Source organism: Cervus canadensis, chromosome 17 (genome assembly GCF_019320065.1).
Source record: "Cervus canadensis isolate Bull #8, Minnesota chromosome 17, ASM1932006v1, whole genome shotgun sequence".
NCBI lineage: Eukaryota > Metazoa > Chordata > Mammalia > Artiodactyla > Cervidae > Cervus > Cervus canadensis.
The window spans coordinates 43982306-44005683 of NC_057402.1; the positions used below are offsets into that span (position 1 = coordinate 43982306).

A 23378-nucleotide genomic window follows, 5' to 3' on the forward strand; every position below is an offset into this window, starting at 1 on the left:
TTTTAAAGATTAATGATAATGGCATTGTTTTACATCTCTGCAAATCTCTTTAATGTCTGGCTTAATAAAACATAGCTGGGTTTTCTCCTCAATGCTTCTACCTTCAGTCTGTTGCCATATGTTGTTTTAATTGAAGTTTATGGAGAAAATTGGGCTTCATACATATATAGATAGGTTAGTTGGGAGGAGAAGGAATATATTCATAATCTTTTAAGGTAATTATGGCTATTCTTCTTTAATGCTACACTAAAAATAGACAAGCGGTAGTTTCTTAAAGGTTAGATGGAATGTGGAATCTAAAACCATGTTAAGGAGATTTTGATAGTCTGTTACAATGAAATCTGTTGCTTTATCTTGTTCTTTGAATGGATCTTTTAACTAGACTAGATTTTATAATGTCATACATCGGTCATTTGGAAAATGTTGGCTGACTGAGTTATACACATCTTCCAAATGTTAACACATTCCATTATACAATACCAAAAATACATGTATTCTTTAATATTACTATCCCAACTTTTCAGGAAAGGCTTTGAGCTTTGGGGAGCAGTCAGACTCATAGTGAGCATGACTGATTTTCTCAAATTCTAATTTTCACTTGATAAAATGATGATAAAAGCTTGAATTTTATCATCATCAACAATTACTGTCAGTTATTTTTCTTGCATTGGCCAGCTCATTTTTGTTCATTACAAAATATATCTTCCAAATACCTAAATCCAAATAACCCTGGCTTATCTGTCAGTCATTATTTCAAGTAAAGTAGTATGCCATGAAAAAGGAGCTAGTTCAGCTAACAATTCAAACAGTCACACCCACAGACTTTGGCAGACAGCAGAGGTATGGTGTGTATTTCCTGTTTTGTTGTACAGAATGTTAGAAAAGTTACACTCAGGGGTAGAGATTTAGTGAAATAAGTTCTACTGCTTCATTAAGGACATTCTTATGAGAAATTGGCATTTTGTTTTTACTGCAAGTGTGTGGTAACCAGAATACAGTGATTACTGGTACACTTTGCTGCCATAGCTTTGATTCCATTTTGGTGCCAAGTTTTATCCACAACTGCTTTTACTATCAGTGCAAATGTCAACACTCACAGTGAAAAAGGCAAATAATGGTATAGTATCAATATTTACTATTATGAAAATAGTTTTGACCTCACGGACCCCTGGGACCCAAGTACCACCCTTTCAGGATTGCTCAACAATTTCACTTTAGAAATTATAAGGAACATTAGCCAAACCCAAATTGAGGAACATTCTATTTATTATCAGTAGTCCTCAAAACTGTCAAAGTCATCAAAAAAAGGGAAGGGGTCGGGGGAAGACAGAAAAATTGTCACAGACCTTCTGGAGACTAAGGAGACACAATGTCTAAATACAATACGATGTCCTGAATGGGAGACTGTGCAACAGGATAAGAACATTAGTGGAAAAACTAATGAAATCTACATAAAGACTGAAGTTTTGTTAACAACAGTGATGGACCAATGCTGGTGCCTTAGTTGTGATGAAAGTATCACATGCTGAAGATGTTCACATCAGGGAAAACCAAGAAAGAAGGAGATAAGAACCCTCTGTACTCTTTCAGATCTGGTTTCCTCAGTGTGTATGCCCAGTAGTGGGATTGCTGGGTCATATGGCAGTTCTATTTCCAGTTTTTTAAGAAATCTCCACACTGTTTTCCATAGCGGCTGAAAGAGACACGTGCACCCCAGTGTTCATCGCAGCACTGTTTATAATAGCCAGGACATGGAAGCAACCTAGATGCCCATCAGCAGATGAATGGATAAGGAAGCTGTGGTACATATACACCATGGAATATTACTCAGCCGTTAAAAAGAATTCATTTGAATCAGTTCTAATGAGATGGATGAAACTGGAGCCCCTTATACAGAGTGAAGTAAGCCAGAAAGATAAAGAACATTACAGCATACTAACACATATATATGGAATTTAGAAAGATGGTAACGATAACCCTATATGCAAAACAGAAAAAGAGACACAGAATGTACAGAACAGACTTTTGAACTCTGTGGGAGAAGGTGAGGGTGGGATGTTTCAAAAGAACAGCATGTATACTATCTATGGTGAAACAGATCACCAGCCCAGGTGGGATGCATGAGACAAGTGCTCGGGCCTGGTGCCCTGGGAAGACCCAGAGGAATCGGGTGGAGAGGGAGGTGGGAGGGGGGATCGGGATGGGGAATACGTGTTAATCTATGGCTGATTCATATCAATGTATGACAAAACCAAAAAAAAAAAAAAATACTGCTAGTTCTTCAAGATTTATAAAAAGACTTTTCTAAGATTAAAAAATAAAAAAAAAGAACCCTCTGTACTATCTTTGTTGCTTTTATGTAATGCCAACATCATTCCAAAATAAAGTTTGTTTCAAAAAAAAAAAAAGAAACTATGAGAAACAGAGGCTGAGAAAGTTGATCAGCTGATTTGTGGCCATAAAGTACTAGAGGGATGTGGTAGAAGACTGTGGTTAGTTCAAGTCAGTGTTTGTTGAACTGAGTTGATTTGTGATCATCTGACTTGCTCAAGTGGAATTTGCATTAGTTTCTGTGGCTGAGGCTACTGAAGATCCCATAAAGATTCTGCCATCCTAACTCAGACCTGTTTCTGCATACTTTAAGGACCAGCCATTTGACACTGAAGCAGTCCTACTTGGCTAGTAAGAGTTTTTGTTTTTAATATTTTAAGGGAATTTTTAAAAGATCTATTTTTAGTTCCATTTTTTCTCCAATACACCTAGTTAATTTTTTCAACTTATGTTTAAATTTCTTTATGCAAGAAAAGTTCTCCAGTTTAGATATATTTTTCTGACTTTCACAAATCTTTTCAACTGAAGTCATGCAGAAATGGAATGATGTTTCCAAGCGCCCGTCTCCAATAGGAGGCAACAGTGTAGGCGTGGAGTGTGTTTGGATGCCAGCTGAGTAAGAAATCACAGCTAGGAAGCGAAGGCTGTGGGTGGATTCCCTAGGGGTGATGTCTGTGGAGAGATCAGCTTCATTATCACTTCAAGTAAAGAATAAGATTTTGTGGTGGAGGTCAAGATCAGATTCCTTAAAGAACTCTACCTTCTGGTTCTCCAGCCCAGGGACTGGTCCAGCCTGGATCCTGGATGACATCACCTGGCAGGAAGGTTCATGTGTGCTCAGCTATTTCTCGGTGACTTCTTGCTGTACTGTAAAACTGAGGCCAGTGAAACAAAGGAATCCTTTGAGAATTGCTAAATCATACAAACATACATATGAAATAATTTAAGAAAAGATTTTCATGTATAAACATTTGTCATGTAGAGTTATTAGTTTTACTTTTTTTCTTAATCAACTGTTCCTTAACAGGGATTTGACAGTGAGAGCCTATCCCCGGTCATAGCTACCTCTGCCTTATTCCTGTTTTTGTTCTGGGCAATTCAGCTGTTTTGGTCTCTTCCCACCTTTGTGTACTTCATTTGTGGGTTGCAGGGGAGCTTGCATTCTCTAGTACATTGATTCTCTACTATTATTCTGTTCTATTCTAGCCATTCATACACTGAGTCATTAAATGTTTTTGAAAACTTGCTATATAAAAGGTACTGTGCTAGACATTGAAAATGCACAGCTGTGAATAAAATCTGGTCCCTGCTTTTGAAAAGATCACAATCTCATGAGAATAAAAAGATATTTCATCAAATAAATATATGAACCAAACCAGAAGGAGCCCAGAGGGGGCAGAAGATAACTCTAGGAGTATTGGCGAAAGCTTTACAAGGGAAATTACATTTGCTCCAGGACTCAGTGGGTAAGTCAGAGTTGCCAAAAGTGGGGAAGGGCATTCCAAATAGAGTGAACAACATATGCAAAAGCTCAGGGTGATGAAAGACCATGGAATGTTCTGGAAACTGTTAGAGGTTCTTTATGGCTACAGCAGAGGGTAAGCAAGCAATGTAAAGTGACAGGAAATGAAGTGGCCCAGTTCAGTTCATGAAGAAACATAGAGTATTTAGCAGTTGGTCAAAACAGTCAGTCATGCTTAAAATCTTGCATGCTAGACTTCAGCATTAGGCAAACCAAGAACTTCCAGATGTCCATGCTGGGTTTAGAAAAGGAAGAGGAACTAGAGGTAAAATTGCCAACATTTGCTGGATTATAGAGAAAACAAGGGAATTTCAGAAAAACATCTATCTCTGTTTCATCAACTATGATAAAGCCTTTGACTGTGTGGATCATGACAAACTGTGGAAAACTCTTAGAGAGATGGCAATACCAGACCATCTTCCCTGTCTCCTGAGAAACCTGTATGAGGGTCAAGAAACAATAGTTAAAACCCTGTATGGGACAACTGATTGGTTCAAGATCAAGAAAGGAGTACGGCAGCGCTGTCTGCTGCTACCCTGTTTGTTTAACCTGTACACCGATCACATCATGAGAAATGCTGGGCTGGATGAGTTACAAGCCGGAAGGTGGGAGAAACATCAACAATCACAGATGTGCGGATGATACCACTCTAATGGCAGAAAGTGAAGAGGAACTAAAGAGCGGTGAAGGAGCAGAGTGAAAGAGCCGGCTTAAGACTAGATAGTAAAAAAACTAAGATCATGGCTTCTGGCCCCATTACTGCATGGCAAATAGAAAGGAAAAGGTGGAGGTAGTGACAGATTTCCTCTTTTTGGGCTCCAAAATCACTGCGGACGGTGACTGCAGCCATGAAACCAGAAGACAATTGCTTTTTGTCAGGAAAGTGATGACAAACCTAGACAGTGTGTTGAAAAGCAGAGACATTACTCTGCTGACAAAGGTCTGTGTAGTCAAGGCTTTGGTCCTCCCTGTCGTCATGTACGGTTGTGAAAGCTGGACTGTAAATAAGGCAGAAGTAAAGAAGGCAAAACCCCAAAGAATTGATGCCTTTGAACTGTGGTGCTGGAGAAGACTTCTCAAAGTCCCTTGGATAGCAAAGAGATCAAACCATATTCAGGGATATGAACCCTGAATATTCACTGGAAGGACTGATGCTAGAAAAGATGCAGGGCAGAAGGAGAAGAGGGCATTAGAGGATGAGATGGCTGGACGGGATCACCGATGCAATGAACATGAATTTGGGCAATCTCTGGGAGATGGTGAGGGACAGGGAGGCCTGGCGTGCTGCAGTCCATGGGGTCGCAAAGAGTTGGACATGGCTGGGCAACTGAACAACAACAACAGAACAATCCATGTTGCTAAGATCTGTAAAATGGGAAGAAGGCAGGTAAAAGAATAGTATATGGACTGCTGATCCAGATAATCTATTAGCATCTTCAAATCAATAAGAAAAAATTAAAATTCAAGTGAAACAAGTATTCTTTCCCATTCCCTGAATCAGTATCTCGCCTGTGAGGATACTCTTGGCCAGCTCTGATTTTCTAAGTGGTATTTACATGCAGATGTTTGTGAATGTCAATAATTGGGAAACCATAAGGGGTTCACGCAGTGTAGCCCTGATTCTTAACAGCATGCTCAAAACCCAATACAGTGCAGCAGTAGCTTTGTTACTTCCACTGAGCTTTTCAGACCATGAGAAAATAACCATTGCCAGGGAGCAGTAACTAAAGGTCCACTCACTTCCAGCGTGAAAATCTGAACTGAAAAATTCGCATCTGTAGTCTGTTAGAAAGGCTCGGGGCAGAAAATGCGGGCTTAACCTCCAGCAAACTAACACTAGTTTCTTTTTTAAAACATGGTAAATTAAGCATTGAGTCCATCCGGAAGAGTCTGCTCTCATGCAGAGTGAGATAGGAAGTCTGGATCTCTGAGCATAGTCCAGCTCTACCGTCTCAATGAGTTTTAGCCAAAAAGAGTGACTTTTCCACCCTCCAGTCTGTATGTTGCTGTTTAGTTGCTAAGTTGTATCTGACTCTTTGCGACCCCATAGACTGTAGCCTGCCACGTTCCTCTATCTGTGGAGTTTCCCAGGCAAGAGTACTGGAGTGGGTTGCCATTCCCTCCTCCAGCTCCAGTCTACATAGTGGTCTGCTTATAGGCAGGAAGCTTGACAAGATTATCTTCTGGATCCTTGCCAGCCCAAAGTCAATGTCTTCATTCTCTTTGGGTTGCTGTGGTTCTCAAGTAGTTCATTGTGTCACATGAACACATCCTCTTTCTAACTGTTCTACAGAGTCATTTTGGATGGAATGGGGAAAATACAGATACGGAAACCTACAAAGAAAGACCAAGGAACATATGGATGTGCTGTAGCTAATCATCTCGGTTCAGATGTGGAAAGTTCTTCTGTGCTGTATGCAGGTAATGCCCATTATGCAGCCTGAAGTGCCTGGGTGTGGTCTGGTTTTTTAACATTAAACTCTGGAGCAGCAGTTGCCATGCTTCGCACAGCAGAATCACTGGGGAAGGGGATGTTAAAACATAGATCTCCAGACCCCATTCCCAGGGGTTCTGACACAGCAGGCTTGGAATGAAGTCTGAGTATGTGCACTTTTTTTGGCCTTGAGGCATGTGGAATCTTAGTTCCCCAACCTGGGATCAAACCCATGACCCCTGCAGTGCAGTCTTAGAGAAGTCTTAACCACTGGAACACCGGGGAAGTCCCAGAATGTGCCTTTTTAACGTGTTCCCAGGTTATGCTGACACTGCTGGCCTAAGGACCACGCTTTGAAAACAGCTGCTCTAGAGTTCACCTTCTAAGAATTGGAAATTAACAAGATGGGGTTTAATTGGTGGTGTTAATAGTGCTGACTTTTTGTTTTTAAATGCCACCATCCAATGAAAGAGATAATTATCCTTTAAAGGTTGATGTATACCTCCCAATGGCACTCCTCTGCCCAATCCTTAAAAACACTTTCAGGAAATTGTCATTGTAAATTAGTGTAAATTGTCCCAGGAAGTAGACAAACTCATTTTAATATTAAAGTGTGCTTTTTGATGAAGGAACATTTTTAGCTGGCAAAGTTGTAAGCAATGCTTCCTTGTGGCAGGCTCATGATCTGGGATCAAAAGTCAAATAAGAAAGTTACCCTCCAACTCTCTGCTCTGTGGTTTCTGGTATCTATGGCTCAAATAACTAAGATAAGATGAGGAGAAAGACAATTATCAGGGATTGGAACCCAGCATTTAGACAGCCAAGCATTGACGTAGGCAGTCCATCACATCTATAACCTGCCTGAGGAGGTGGGACCAATTGATTTTCAAAGCTCTTTGGATCTGCATGGCTTGGTGCCCCATCCCTCTCCTGGCTGCATTCCCATGGTAGGACCTTCACACCTTGATTTTCTGTGCCTTGATCCTCCTGGGTGATTATCCTCTGCGAGCATCTGCTCCTTTCTAGAAAACCTCAGTTTTGAGGTTCTGGATTGTTGGGAGAAACAGAAGTCTCTCTTGCAGCTTGCAAGTTTCCTCTTAAGTCCATCCCAGGATGACCCAGATTCATGGGAGAGCTGGTGCAAGGTCCTTAAGGGCCAAAGGACCATGACAATGACAGTCCTCTCTCAGCCCAAGAGTCCCTGTATTTTCAACTCCCAGCATACCGTTTCAGTGCCCCAGGCACTCCAGGAACAAATGGAACATTTGGCCACCTGAACATGATCATTCCCAAATTCTCTTCTGCAGACGACATGGTTACCAAACAGCTAAATGTTGTTACTCTTTCACATGCTATGCATTAGTGATTAAAAAAAAAAAAAGTAAAGAAATATGTGAGAACTTCCCTGGTGGCCCATCGGTTAAGAATCTGCCTTCCAATGCAGGGGATGTGGGTTGAATCCCTGGTTGGGGAACCAAGATCTCACTTGCTTCTGGGAAACTGAGGCCGCACACTGCAACTACCGAGCCTGTGTGCCACAGTCGGAGAAGCCTGTGCGCCACAGTCAGAGAAGCCTGTGTGCTGCGATGCAGACCCAGCACGGCCCCTCCCTCCAAACGCTTCCATGCTAAGGTGGAGGAGGGAAACCAGCCACGGCAGCAGCTCTATGGTAGAAGAACGTGACCTTCCCTCACCCCACATGCTCCTGAGAGACCCCTGGGCAACCAGCATGTTTCTCTACCTCATCACCCATCACCCTGTAATGGTAGAGGTGTCTTCCACCAGTCTCTGAGCTGATTGAGGACAAGAATGTTTGTGTTCCAACTTGGTATTTCCGTTGTCCAGCCCAGGCACAGAGTATATTTCCTGAATGACTTCATAAATGACTCTGGTAAAAGTACATGGTTCTTAAAATCCAGGAAAGTAAAAGTCTGTGAATGAGTTCCTGATTCTTTATGACCTTGTTTTTATTTATTTTTTCCATGCAAGTTTTGTGCAGGTTTCATCCACATTTTCCTTCCAGAAAGAGAGTCAGATGGTCCCGGGACCTGGTCTGTTTTGGTCCTGCCTTTACTCATCCAAGGATGCACTGCAGAGATGTCACTCCTGCTCTGCCATGCCTTTTCTCTGAATGAATTTCTGACTTCCTTCTTTTTCAAATGATCAAAGAGGATTTTATCCTCTAATTTATCCCCTAATTTTATCCTTTAATTTATCCCCAGTTTTGGTTATAAAGCCAAAATACCCTCACAGTCTGTACATGGTGGTTGCATTGCCTCTTTGTAGAAATCTCTGTAGATATCTCATCTGTGCATCCACCCATTGAGCACCTCCAGCCTGTAAGAGTGCAAGTCCCCGTGGGGCACCACGGGGGATGCGGACCAAGCCAGGAGTCTGCACCTGCTCTCCAGGAGCTTGGCAGAGTTTACCAAGTGCGGTGAGGTCACTCAGAGCAAAAGCCTGAATCTAACAGAGTTTCCTGCTCCCTTTGAATTAAGAGGCACCTGTCGTCTTGTCTGTTGGAAGAAACATCACCAGACCAGAGCATGGCCATCTCTCCGTTGTGATTGGCGGCTTCGTGGAGGCACCCCTGCAAGCAAATGTGACCATACAGTGTCCTGTAAAAGGTGAGTGTGGCCATTTCTAGTGGGAGGGCACAGGCCAGCCCAGGGTGGCCAGGAGGCATCAGCTAGCATTTTGGTAGCTCAGACAGTCCTGTGGGCTTAAAAATCTGATTTTTCAGCACCCGGACAGAAGATCTGTCTCACAAGAGTGCCTGTACACCAGCTCGTAAGGCTCGTGTGTAAAATAGAGTACAGTTTACCCATTCTCAGTGAGGCTAGGAGGACATGAGCACGACTTCCCTGTAGCCGGCATGTTCATTCTGGCCAGACCACAGCTCTCCGTCCCCGTGGCAGGTCTGCACAAAAGGCCAGCTTCTAGCAGGTGATTGCCTAGAGAGTACGGGGTCAGAGCGAGGAGCTGTGTGGGAAATCACTAGCTGTGTCCTCCAGCTTGACCAAGGCTGTGCTGGAGAAGGCCAAGTCAGCAAGGGGGGATGTCGAGGTCCTCTGGCCTGGTCTGTCTGTCCTGGACTGTCCTTGGCTGGGCGTCACCATTCTATGCCTCGGTGGCTCTTTCTGCTCTGTTTGCAACAGCTGATAAACCTTCTTTCTAACTGATTTACCTTTTCCTTAAGAAAAACTACATTTTCATCCGATCTCATCTTAATCTAGGGCCATTCCATCTCTTTAAACCACAGATTCTTAAGACTTAACCTGAGCCTGTGCATCCCCAAACTAAGATCAATATTATAAACTCCTCAAAATGAAGATCTACTGTTTTAAGGTGACCTTGCATATGCCTATTATTGACTGTGCATTGATTAAATTCTCTGGAGAGAACTGTATTTGCCTGGTTTCCACATTCTTTTGGGGTACCTGTAGTTGCAGCCACTTAAGATGAATCTCGCCAAGGCAAGAGAGCCCAGGGTAACCCGAGGAGCTGGTCCAGGTACCACAGAAAAGGTGCATGTGATGGCAGGATTCTAGAGCACAGCCTTGCAGCTCTGAGGCTCTGCCTCCCTGTGATGGTCACTTACCTGTCATGTTTCTGGAACTGCACCTCCAGCTTCACCAACAGTGGAAATTTGCTCACCCCTGAGGTATTATTTTTCACCCCTTGTAAGTCCCTGCAGTGTTTGAAGTCCTTACCCGGACTTGTGAAAAATCCCTCCAGCCTCCCAACTGACTCCACCCGCAAATATGTGAGTTTTCTGGCAAAACACACCCACCCTTATAGAAGGGCCAGCATTCTCTGGCCTTAGCAAGGAGAAAAGCAGAATGGAACTGTGCAGTTTGCCAAGCCACACATATCTAGAATTTCTATGGCCCTACACCTGCAGAGGATTCTGCAAAATAGATCTGACTTCTATTAAGAGAAACCTCAACTTTTAACATTATTTCTAAACTTCTTATTTCCCCGTAATAGTTCACAATTAGACTTGTGGGGGGTGGGGGTTGGTGGGGGACAAGCCTCTGAGAGGAGTGGGATGTGTTATTTGCAGTCATAGGTCAGGGACTGGATTCAGCGGAAACTGTCTTCAGGAGGGAAGCCTGCAGCTAACACCATTAAGCTTGTCGCGGTTTGCTCTCCAGCCAGCCCCCAGCAGTGTGTGGGCCGTCTCTGACCACTCAGACTCCGGCAGCCTCTTGGACCCTGTACAGTTCTCACTCTCTCGGGGCCTTTTCTGCCTCCTCCCTCCCACCTCCCCGTCCCCGCCCCACTTTCAGCCCTTCCTAGGAATGGGCCCATTTGGTCTCTCTTTACCTGGCAGCCACCCCTACAGACCGGACCCCAGGAACTCATCAGGAGTCCTTTCCTTTTCAAAATAAACCCCTCATTTTGAGTTGTGTGCCATTTTAAATAAGCCTGAAGTGAATTTACTGTGTTTTCTTATGGGCAGAAGCCATAACTCACATAGTTGTTCATGGAGATTCATCTTTTTAGATATAGATGGTGACCCTCGTGTATGACGGCCGGTGAGTCACGTGTCTGTCCTACTCGCCTCTCTAAAATGGGAAATAGACTGTATCGGTGGAAGAAGGGGCCTTGGCTGTTATCTAATACAGTCTCTGATTTAATAGATGAGGGCATCATAACACTGACAAATTTGAATACTGCTTTCTGAAATTACATTTTCTATCATGTTGCAAATTGTGATTATTCCCATCAATCTGTGGCATGTATACATTTTTATTTTTCAGTTGCCCTTAAAATGCTTATAATAATTAGAGTGGGTTTATCTATTCATAACTTTTAGACATATTTATTAGTTCTTTCTTATAGCTTATGTTTTATTTAACCCATGTGGTATAGATATCAATAGTGATTCTCCCTAGTCACACTTGCATGATTTTCTAATAATGATAGTAAATAATAGGACCTGAGAATCTGTATTTCTAAGGTTAAAAGCTGTAAGTTGCAAGTGTTATTTGTCTTATTTTTATTTTTTAAATTGATTTTTATTGGGGGTAGTTGCTTTACAATGTTATGTTAGTTTTTACTGACAGCAAAGTGAATCAGTATACGTATGTATATTTTCCCCTCTTTTTTGAATTTCCTTCCCATTTAGGTCACCACAGAGCACTGAGTGGGGTTCCCTGAGCTATATAGTAGGTTTTCATTAGTTAGCTATGTCGTATAGAGTGAAGTAAGTCAGAAAGAGAAAAACAAGTGTTATATATTATTGCATATAAGTGGAATCTAGAAAAATGGTATCAATGATCTTATTTGCAAAACAGAAATAGAGACACAGACATAGAGAACAAATGTATGGACACCAAGTGGGGAAGGGGAGGTGGGATGAATTGGGAGATTGTGATTGTTTTATTCTTTAAAAAAAGAAAAAGATGTAAAAATGAGGGAGGTGGGAGTTTAAACTGCACCCTCTCTGCCACCTTCTGGTAAGAAAGGGAAGCTCATCTGAGGAAAATGCCCAGTAAATATCAATAGCTACATATTTTTTCATGTGTTAATGCTTAGTAAGAACATCATTTATCCTATAATTTTCTGTGATGTCTGTGTTGGGTTGCTTGTTATTCTTATCCCTTAAACTCATTAGCAGTGCGGCTAATCTGAGCCTCTGCTCTAAACTGTTCTCGTGTGTTGGGCTCCTCTTCAGTCTCTAAGAAACTCTATTTGGTCCACAGATTTGGAATGGAGTTAAGCTAGGAAGATGCTTTGGAAAACAGTTTGGCAGTTTCCCCAAAAGTTAAGCATATGACCCAACACTTCCACTCCTAAATATATACCCAAGACAAATGAAAACACAGGTTCACACAAAAACTCACACTCAAATGCTCATAGCAACTTCCTTTTTAATAGCCAAACAGTGGAAGCAACTGAAGTATCCATAAACTAATGAACAGGTAAACAAAAGGTAGTATATCCATACAATGAGATTTTATTTGGTCATAAAAAGGAATGAAATACTGACACGTGTTAAGACATGGATGAATCTTTAAAAATCAAGGTTAAGTGAAAGAAGCCAGACATGAAAGATCACATGAAAGATCATTTCCATGAAATGTCTAGAGTGGGCAAGTCCGTAGAGACAGATTGGAGGCTGCCAGTGGCCAAAAGGAGAGGAAAATGCAAGAGAGTGGAGAGTAATGACTAATAGGCACGGGTGTCTCTTTGGGGGTCAGGAAAATGTTCTGGAGTGAGATAGGTCTGGTGGTTTCACAACTTTATGGATATACTAAGAAAACACTGAACTGTAGACTTTGAGAGGGTGAATTTTATAGTGTTTCAATTATATCTTATTAAAATCATAATCATAATACAATATAATAGCATGTAAAGTTTTAAAACCCATGGCACAATCATATGTTTTATTTGTGAGCATATGAGCATATGGCAAAAATATACAAACTTTCATGGGAAGGACATGTATGTACCAATGTCAGGTTTGTTGGTACTGCTCGAAGAGAAAAGAAGGGAAAAAGTTTGGGAACAGAACTTTAGCTATAATGCTTTGTTGTTTAAAGAAAAACTAACAAAATAAGGCAAACTGCCTTCTAAAAAATATAAACTTAACCGTGGTATAGATTTAAGCCCTACATTCCTGTCATTTTTCATCTCCCTACTGATAGGAGGGGTTGTGGGAGATAAGTGGGTTCAGTTCAGTTCAGTCGCTCAGTCGTGTCTGACTCTTTGTGACCCCATGAACCGCAGCACGCCAGGCCTCCCTGTCCATCACCAACACCTGGAGTCCACCCAAACCCATGTCCATTGAGTCGATGATGCCATCCAACCATCTCATCCTCTGTCATCCCCTTCTCCTCCTGCCCTCAACCTTTTCCAGCATCAGGGTCTTTTCCAATGATAAGTGGGTAGAAGGTACAAAATGAGTGCGCACAGCGTGTGTCCAGCAGATGGTAGAAGCTCGGTTCTAACCTGGTAGCATCAGGGGGCTGGGTACTCCAGGAGTCGAGCAGAGAGAAGGAAAGCCTTTCGTATATAAGAGATGGAGATCCATTTCAGAAGAAATAGATTATATAGTTTTAAAGGTACTCTCTTGATTGGGGTTTTTTTAAGAGTTAGAATGCTGTGAAATATACCTAGAGTTTTGCTGAAGTGTAACTGAATTATTAGCTTTCTTTACTGGCTTTAATGATTCCAGGGGAGGATTTTGACAGTTTTTGCTGTGCAGCAAGATGATATGCTTGAATTCCTAAGCACAGCCTCATCTCTCTGACAATTATTTTCCCCCATCAAGTGTTGGTTTATACTGCATGGTGTGGAACTCAGTGGTGGTGATTTAACATCTTTAAGTCACAAATCCCTTTGGCTGTCCCCCTGCTTCCTGCCCCCACACACACAAAAAGACTCTCTTTCCAGAAAAATACACTTACCCACAATATTTTGCATATAACTTTCAGAATACATAGCCCTTAACCTAACCCTAACTTGATTCCCTAATATGTGTCAGCTTGAACAGGCTGTGAGGTGGATATCATTACTATCTTTGTATTGCTAATGAGTTAACTCAGATGTGTGAGCTGAGATTTAGTCCCAAGTCTGTGTGACTCTTGAGGAACTGGAGGGAGGACGAGGCTCTGGGCTTGAGGCAGCAGAATGGAGACCCAGGTGGTCTAACCAGAGAGGAGAGTGTCAAGGCTGAGGTCTGAGGCAGGACTGAGGAGGCGCCGCAGCTTGGGGACAAGGTGTCAGGGCTTCAGGTATGGGCAAAACCAGGGCCCAACCTCACTGGAGGACCGTCTGGTGTGGGAGGTCTCGGTTCCAGGCAGAGTCCACCAAGAGGCTGGCCTGCAGGGTGCCAGCCAGCACTAGGCCAGACGTCAGACCAAGTCTGCCCTCTCTGTCCCCAGGAGGATGGAGGTCTCCCCTTGTTTGCAGTAGCAGGAAAGGAACATGGCGAGTCGGTCTGGTAATGACTCCCTACTGCCTCACCTAAGGCTGATATACGTGGGTTATTGGTGTATTGGATGAAAAAGCTCACTTATAAACTAGTTGTCTATTCTTTGAGGATCTGCTAAAGCTCTATCCTGAATGCTCCTTGAAACATGATTTTCTTCTCACCTTTGATCTATCTCAGTTTCCCATTTGGAGGAAACATGAGTCTCTATATGATCAAGAAGTAGAAAGAAATGCTGGAGGACGGCTTGGTGGTCCAGTGGCTAAGACCCTGTGCTCCCAATGCAGGGAGGCCAGGTTCAAGCCCTGGTCAGGGAACCAGATCCCACAGGCCACAACTAAGTGTTCACATTGTGACTAAAGATCCTGTGTGCTGCAGCAAAGACCCAATGCAGCCAAATAAATTTAAAAAAAGAAATGCTGGAACATGGTATCAAGAGCTAGATGTGCAGAATCTAGCTAGATGTGCAGAAACAGAAAGGGCTGTTCAAGCACCTGGCAAATTTCATTCTTATTGCCAGAAAGCCGTGTGCTTGGGCTTCTGTGTTTGCAGAGTCCCGCCATCTCTTGAAGCATTCAGACTGCAGCATGGGCGAGTCCTGTCATCAGCAACACTGCTTTCATCCCCAGATATCTGCATCTGCTCCTGTCTTTGGTCCCAGCAATATGCATCTGTCCTGAAAACTTCAGACACCCAGCCCCATGGTAACCTTCAGCCCTTTACGTGGTGAAAACAGCTGACCCACAGGCCTTTGAGCTTGTCATTTCACAGTGTGCCTGTTTATTCTCTGCCCTGCAGATAACTACCTACCTCTCTCCTATGTACCATCAACAGACCAGTGGATGAACCAACTCTCTCCCCCAACATAACAGTGTAACTAAAAGACTGCCGCATTTTTTCAGTTTTGTGAATTGGACTTCTTCATATTAAAATTTTTTTTTTTTTTAAGAATTGGTTCTGCTACTGTTTGCAAACGCTTGGTTGGGCTACTAGAATAGGTCTTACGACCTGTGGCAGGTTCCTGCTCCCAAACTAATGTATAACCTCTCCACAGTGATATCTTATATCAGATTTACCACAGCTTTCCCCCCGTGGTTTTTGCGTTAGCATGGTTCTGATATGAAGACTCACTAAGCCCCCCTAGATGGAGGTGACTCAGCCCTGACGGAACTTGCCGGACTGCATGTTCATCTTGGAGGCAGAGACTTGCTTCCTCTGCCCTGCTTTCCAAGGTCTCCTCTTGGTGATCATCTGAAGCTCCAGTTCTAATGTAACAAGTGGCTTCACTCCAACGGGTCTCTGAGTGGTGCCAGGGCTCGCCCTGTGTTCTCCTGGCTCCTCAGAATGTGGTGGGAGTGGAAGCCAGGGTGTCTGGTGCAGAGGTCCCCAGACCTGTCTGAGATCTGCCAGGGAGTAGTGAGGGAGCTTGTCTTTTAAGGCAGTAAGAGGGGCTAACCTGGTGGCCCAGTGACTAAGGTTTGATGCTGCCAGTGCAGGGGGTTCGATCCCTGGTTGGGGAACTAAGGTCTCATATGCCACGTGGTGGGGCCAAAAGATAAAAAATATAGGCAGTAAGAGCCAAGGCCTAAAACCAATCATACCTACTTACCTGTAAAGAAGGCCCAACTTGCTGTCTGCCCCATGGATCTCGACTTCAGCTCTTTGATGCTGTGAGACCCCCAGACATGAATGAAGAGCTCAGGATGGCTATGGAGGCTGGAGACATCTCTCATGTAAAACACACAGAACCATCAGAAGCCCTTGAATGACTCGTTTGTCCACATTCACTCCTTGGCCCTAACTGTGCTTTCCTGGTAAGAGAGAGGGATACACAGGACCCACACTGGGTGGGGGCTGAAGGAGAGGAAATTTCACTGGAATTCAACCTCCAGAAATTTTAAAAAGCATGAGGGCTTCTCGGTTCAGGCTGGAAAAAAAAGGCATTCAGATACCATTGATGGAAGAAAAACTGTCACTGTGGAGAGAACACCCTACATTTTGGTGTGATAACAAAGAACCCAAATATAATTTCAACATCTCTAGTAACATCCCAATTTAGGAGCCCCTTTAATTTTTCTTATTTTTCGTTCATTTATTTCCCCTAGCTCTGTATTTGATAATTCAACACCCATGTGCTTATTTTCATGACTGGCAAGTAATATACAAGTCATTTTATTATCATGGATAGTGTCAGTTTGAGGCTTCCCTGGTGGTTCAGGCAGTAAAGAATCTTCGTGCAATGCAGGGGACCTGGGTTTGATCCCTGGGTCTGGAAGATCCCCTGGAGGAGGAAATGGCTACCCACTCCAGTATTCTTTCCTGGAGAATCCCATGGACAGAGGATCCTGATGGGCTACAGTCCATGGGGTTGCAAAAAGAGTCAGATGTGACTGAGCAACTGACACATACAGTGTCAGTTCAGGCCTGGACATCACCTCCCACCCCACCCCACCCCCCGCCCTGAAAGAGTTTGATTTAATTTCTCTGCCATATGGCCTGAGAATGGGGTTTTTTAAGGCTCCCAAGATGATGCTGATGTGCAGCCAAGGTTAAGAACCAGTGCTTTAGCCAGTAAGGGGGGCCAAAGAGTCTTCTGGAACTTACCGCAAATGTTCTCAAAATGAGAGCCTCTCGCCAGGGAGCAGTGGGGAACAAGGAGTGAACCGGAGGCTGGGGTTAAAGGGCAGGGTGGGATCCATGCTCTGGGCTTGTTCTGGTGCATCAGGCATGTCAACACGTTCAGAGTTCTGGAAAGAACCCAGCTTCAGGGTCAGAGAGGGTCATGAAGAGCAACCTTAAGACAGAGCTTTAAGAATTAGTAGAAATTTTCCAAGTGATAAGAGGGAGGGAAGACACAGAAAATCTTAGCGTTACGCACGGTTAGATGAGAACAGTGAGGTTCTTGGGGCTGGAGAAGGAGCTGCTGTGAGCAGCGGTACCTGCATGTTGAAGGGCTTTTGTCTTTTCTCCTCCAAGAAGAGTCGAAGCTCTGGAGCTGGGGAAACTGAATCTTACTCCCCATCACTCCTAAGGAGAAGGGAACCACTTCACAGAGGAAGTGGGGCAGCTCAGAGACACAAGAGAAGAGTCAATGCCTTGAGGGAGGAGGAAAGGGAACCTTGGGGAGTCAACCAAGCCTTGAGGTTTCACCCCGGGAGCTCCACTGACACCACCCACATGAGGTTCTGCAGGATTTGGTGGGGGCAGGAGGAAGATCAACTTGTAGGTCATGGTACATGACTGCCAAACAAGCCGTACAATTAATGTAGCTTTTAAGGGACATGTCAAAGCTGCTTGTTCATTTACGCCCCAGTGTTATACTGACGGGTCACCAACATTACAGTATACCAGGAAGGGCCTCCGGATGCCCCCAGATTGCCCCTGTTTGAGCTGTTGACGGCTTCCCCGTGCCAGGGTCAGTGGTTTTCACCACTGCTTATCTCCAGTGTGTTATCACTATTCTTGATTTGCTCCAGCTCTGACTTTGACTCTTATTCTTCAGGGAACACTGCAAGGTTTTTTGGTTTTGAGATAATAGATAGTATAAGTCTCACAGGCCCTTTCCAGACTATAAATGGGACCCTGGCAGACACTGTCCAGCAGTGAACTGAGATATGTCTGTCATGAACTATGAGATACGACATAGTGCTCACAAGATGTGACTGTCGGAGCTAAAGAGAACTGCTTGGTCCCAGGCAGAGCAGGCGTTCAGGGCTGTTGAGAGGTCAGGGATGAGCACGAGGGCTTGCTGGCACCCTTCCTCTGTGGCAGAAAAAGCTCGTTTTTATTATTTATTTGGCTGCACTGGCTTTCAGTTGCAGCACCCGGGATCTTTCCTCGTGGCGCCTGGATTGTCTGGTTGTGGCACCTGGGCTCCAGAGCAAGTAGTCTCAGTAGTTGTGGTGCTCGGACTTTGTTACCTCGAGGCTTGTGGGATCTTAGTTCCCTAACCACAGACCAAACCCGAGTCCCCTGCATTGCAAGTGGATTCTTAACCACTGGACCACCAGGGAAGTCCCAAGAATCACCTTTTAAAAACCTTTGAGGATATGACGGAAAGCAGCACAATGCTGTAAAGCAATTATCTTCCAAAAATTTTTTTAAAAAAGAAAAAAGCATCAAACTGGGGTGAAAAAATAAACACAATTTAAAAAAGAAACCTTTGAGGAAGGACTCTTGATGTTGAAACTGGGGGCTGATCTGATGACCCGGGTTGTCTCTAAGGTCCTCAGATCAAATTACTTGGGAACCTGACTACACCAGTCTGTTGACATCATTTTACTAGAGAAGAGGAAGTAGTTCCTCTATTTGAGAGAATTCTGTGAATAGTAAAAGCCATAGCCTTGTATGTGGAGGGGGTTCTGGATATGGCTTCCCAGGTGGCTCAGGGGTAAAGAATCCACCTGCCAATGCAGGAGACACAGGAAATGCAGGTTCGATCCCTGGGTCAGAAAGATCCCCTGGAGGAGGGTATGGCAACCTGCTCCAGTATTCCCGCCTGGGTCAGTATTCCTGCCTGGAGAATCTCATGGACAGAGGAGCCTGGCGGGCTACAGCTCATGGGGTCACAAAGAGTCGGACATGACTGAGCGACTGAGTGCTCACATACACGGATGGCATCACTGATGGATGGTCCTTTATAACCAAAAACCATGGTTATACTGTATTTACTGCCATAAGAACAAAAAGGTCTGCAACTAACTCAGAAGAAGAAAATGCCTTGCAAAATGTCCTACCCTGTGGAGACCCCACAGTGAAGGGTGTCTACCCTTTGTGCTCGTAGCTTTGAGATATTCTCTTTGACAGTGAAACTGTGGACTCTTGTTTATTTGTCTTCTTTATTAGTAATGACTGCCTTTGTGCCTTGCCTACACTGTATTCGATTCACCTCTAATCTTATAAACCAGCAGCATCATTTCTTCACATCCCCTGGAGGTGAGTAATGGTAGCTTAAACTTTCAATTTTCATATGTGGGGAAAAAGTACAGAATATTTTCTGAGTGTTGAGTAGCTGGAGGAAACAAACCAATGAACAAAACATATAAGTATAATGTATGTGATTCATTGACAGAAAAAATCTAGCATTTTAGAGCAGCCTGAAGAGGCCAAAGGATTTTATAGTGTAGAATATTTCATGGGCCTTTCAAGGATGAAGGAAATGTGTTTTTAAACAGTGACCATTTTAAAGGCACCCCAGAGGTGCAGACGTTTTACAACACGTGTTTCACAGCCCCTCCAGGTCTGAACTTTTCCCCCCATAACATTTGCCTTCCAAAAATGATTTCAGCATTGTGGAAAGAGAACATTGAATATTTCAGATCTGTAAGTCTTGAGAGAAATAGCCTGTCTTTGAGGTTAGATAAATAAGTTTAAACTGTTCTGATATTTTATAGCTTTTTCAACAGAGCAAACATTTGTAGGTTTGAAAAACCATAAAGAATTCCGCTGGAGTTTCCCCCAGCCTCTGCAGTTCTTGGAAAACATCCCCATGTGTGGTGGTGATGCTCTAGGTGTTGAGATGTTCCTTCCCTCAGTGCTAGAGACCTTTGTCTCCCCTTCAACATCTACAAACTTTCCAACTCTGGCTTTATTTTCTGAAATCCCTTATCTGTGTAGAACATCACAGTCTGTATAAACTCAGTATCCTATACCCCTTGCCAGGCTGAGGTTTAGGTTTAGAGTGGAATTATCTCTACTTGTGGGCACAGGGGGGAGAGGAAGGAGAGGGTTAATGGAGAGAGTAGCATGGAAACATAAACAGTACCATATATAAAATAGACAGCCAGTGGGAATTTGCTTTGTGACTCAGGGAACTCAAACCAGGGCTCTGTGACAACCTAGAGGGGTAGGATGGAGGTTCAAGAGCGAGGGGACATAGGTGTACCTACGGCTGATTCATGCTGATATATGGCAGAAACCAAGACAATGTTGTAAAGCGATTATCTTTCAATTAACAATAAATAAAGTGGAATTATCTATGATCCCTATCATTTGCAGTGTTTGGAGCTTCCAAAGCCTTCTGGAACTGACTTCCAGTCATTCTTGGGGAGTTTGCACTGCCCCGAACCCTCTGCTTCTCACTCACTCTGACACAGACCTGTTGTGGTCTCTCTTTTGCCCTCCATCAGCCAAGAATGCACAACTCACTTCCTTGACTAGTTTCTGTTCATAGTAAGACATCCATGAATACCAAGCATTTGGCAAATATTTCAAGAAAAGCCAAAGATTCAGGGATCATGGCAAAGACATGTCACTTCTCAGCCCTTCTCCTCCCTGTTCTTGCTCACCCTCAGCCTTCCTGTCCTCACCCCTAACCTCCTGGGATTGCCATGGGAACTTGAAGTTCTTCTCTTCCTCTTATACAGCCCCTGCCTACACACGCATGCAGCTAAACTTCCAAGGTGTTCTAAAGGAAAAGCATCACCCTCTTTAGAAGACAGCCAGAGTTATATACTGCAGAGAAGAACAATTTCTTTATTTTTCCTCAGAGTGTAATTGCTTTACAATGTTGTGTTAGTTTCTGCTGTAGACCAAAATGAATCAGCCATATATGCACATATATCCCCTCCCTCTTGGACTGCCCTTCTTGCATCTAAAGGGAGTCTCTTGTAGACAGCACGTGGATGGCTCTTCATTTTTCATCCATTCAACCACTCTGTGTCTCTGTGTTGGCTTCTGTACAGTAGCTGAAGGAACCACATGTCCCAATTTTGAAGGAGCAGCCTCATGCAGATGAATTTGTCATTCAGCTCAGCTCCCGATTGTCTAACATAAAAAACTTTTAATTTTGTATTGGAGTATAGCCAGTTAACAATGTTATGATAGTTTCGGGTTAACAGTGAAGGGACTTAGCCGTGCATACACATGTGTCTTTTCTTCCCCAAACTCTGCTCCCCTTCTCAGCTTCCTGTATTTTTAACACCTTTTCATAACTAAGGACGTGCCAAGACCTGTCTGTGTCCCACAGGGAGACTCTCATCACCTAGATTCAGGCGGGCTGGAAGTGAGACCCTCAGGATCAGGTTTTCTCTACATACCCAGACATACACAGTCCTGTGGGACTGGAAATGTGGTCCCTGATGGCCACCAGGATCAGAGGATTTGGAGGTGTCCCTTGAGTGGCAATTGCAGAAATTAGGGCTCCAAATGAGCCTGTCAGCTGCTTTTCTGGGTGATGCTGGTGAGATGGAGTGAGGCGGAGGCCAAGCGCCAAGAGGCCACTACAGCTGACAGCCTACCTCCCCTAAAAGCAGCTACACAGGCCACTAAATGTGAGCCAGACCTGAAGCCAGCCCTCGGACCTAAGCTCCAGGACAAGCAAAGAGACCTCGTCCTCAGAAAGGCTGGGGGTGTGTTTCAGCGCGCTGCCTGGGCGGTGCTCGGGAGGTGGTAGCCCGCCAAGAACCATCTGTCTGATTGCCACGGTCCCATGGGACCCAGGAATGCAATCCCCCCATCCCCTACACCTCCCTATCCTCCCACCGCTTCATCCCACCCCTGGCCACCAGAGCCACCAGATCAAGGTGCATCCCCTGGCTGGCAGCTACAAAAACCACGGTACAAGATACAAATGAAGACAAAAACAGACTCACAGGCTAAGAGAACCTTTGGTTTCCAAAGGGGTATGGTTCAGGGGGATAGATTGGGAGTTGGGGATCAACATACATACAGTGCTTATGTTTAAGACAGATAACCAACAAGGACCTCCTGTACAACACAGGGAACTCTGCTCAGTACTCGGTAACAACCTACATGGGAGAAGAGTTTGAAAAAGAATAGATACGTGTATGTGTGTAACTGGATCACTCTGCTCTACACGCAAAACTAACAACATCGTTAATCCACTGTACTCCAGTGTAATATGTATACACCAGCGTACCAACAGTGATGTCTTCCCTGGTGGCTCAGTCGATAAAGAGTCTGCCTGTAATACAGGAGACCCAGGTTCAATCCCTGGGTCAGGAAGATCCCCTGGAGAAGAAAATGGCAACCCACTCCAGTATTCTTGCCTGGAGAATTCCATGGACAGAAGAGCCTGGTGAGCTACAGTCCATGGGGTCACAAAGAGTCGGACTCGACTGAGTGACAAACACTTTCACTTTCACCAACAGTAAAGCTTGCTTCCAGGGAGCGCCGGACCCCCGGAGCATGGCAGAGGGTGAGCTTGAAGACAGCTGCCAGCCTCAGTTGTCTCTGGAAGGGATCACTGTCAGTCCCCAGATGCAGGTTTTGTCAGAAACCTGTCCCGTGGACATAGTCAGGATGCTTAGCTAATAGACTTCCTTCAAGGAAGAAAGAGCACCTGTGTCTCTGGCCTCTCGCTGTGCCCTGGGGGAGTTTAAGAACTCTTTCTCCACTGGTCAGAACCCTGTGGGACCCACAAATATAAGCCCCATCAGCCACCAGAGCCACGTGATGTGGAGGTGTCCCCTGACCACAGTCACAGAAATCAGGATGCCAGATACGAGTATGAGCTCTCTTCCAGGTGACTCCAGTTACTACGGGTTCCCGTGTCCTCCAGAGTCAGGTGATCCAGAGGTGTCCCCTAGATGGCACCCACAGAAGTCAGGGCCAGCTTGAATAAACGCTCTCTCCTGGGACTCTGGAGCTCCGGAGCACGGCAGAGGGAGAGTATGACGCTGTCACCCGACGGGCCTTGTCCCTGGAGTGTTCCAGCAGCCTCCTACGAGTGTGTGATAAATCAGATGCCTGCCCCTCAGGCCTCAACATGTTTACAGCAACTTATCTTGTTCCCTATTCCTGCCCTCGAAATAGGATCATCTGTACCATTTTTCTAGATTCCACATATATATGTTAATATATGATATTTCATATTTGTTTTTCTTTTTCTGACTTACTTTACTCTGTATGACAGACTCTAGATTCATCGACGTCTACAAATGACCCAGTTTTATTCTTTTTATGACTGGCATATAACATGGGGTAGGAGAAGGGAAGGGTGGGATGAGCTGGGAGATCAGGATCGATGTACATACACTACCATGCGTGAAATAGACGGCCAGTGGGAAGCTGCTGTCTAACACAGGGGGCTCAGCCCAGTGCTGCGAGATGACCTAGGGGGTGGGATGGGGGTGGGGTGGGCGGGGGTTGGGAGGGAGGGGGTGCATGTATACATTCACTTTGCTATG

The 23378-nt window shown here is 44.3% G+C and overlaps 1 protein-coding gene across 5 annotated transcripts in view; it reads left to right on the forward strand.

Annotated features, from left to right (window-relative positions):
• ADAMTSL3 (ADAMTS like 3) overlaps positions 1-23378 on the forward strand; it is a 392562-nt gene that overhangs the window by 327844 nt on the left and 41340 nt on the right. For all 5 annotated transcript variants that reach the window (XR_006273566.1, XM_043489726.1, XM_043489723.1 and 2 more), the window contains exons 22-23: positions 6147-6274; positions 8786-8914. Coding sequence is in view for 4 of the 5 variants with exons in the window: in XM_043489726.1 (XP_043345661.1) it covers positions 6147-6274; positions 8786-8914 (257 nt within the window). In the remaining variant the exon portion in view is untranslated. The remainder of the gene's footprint in view (positions 1-6146; positions 6275-8785; positions 8915-23378) is intronic.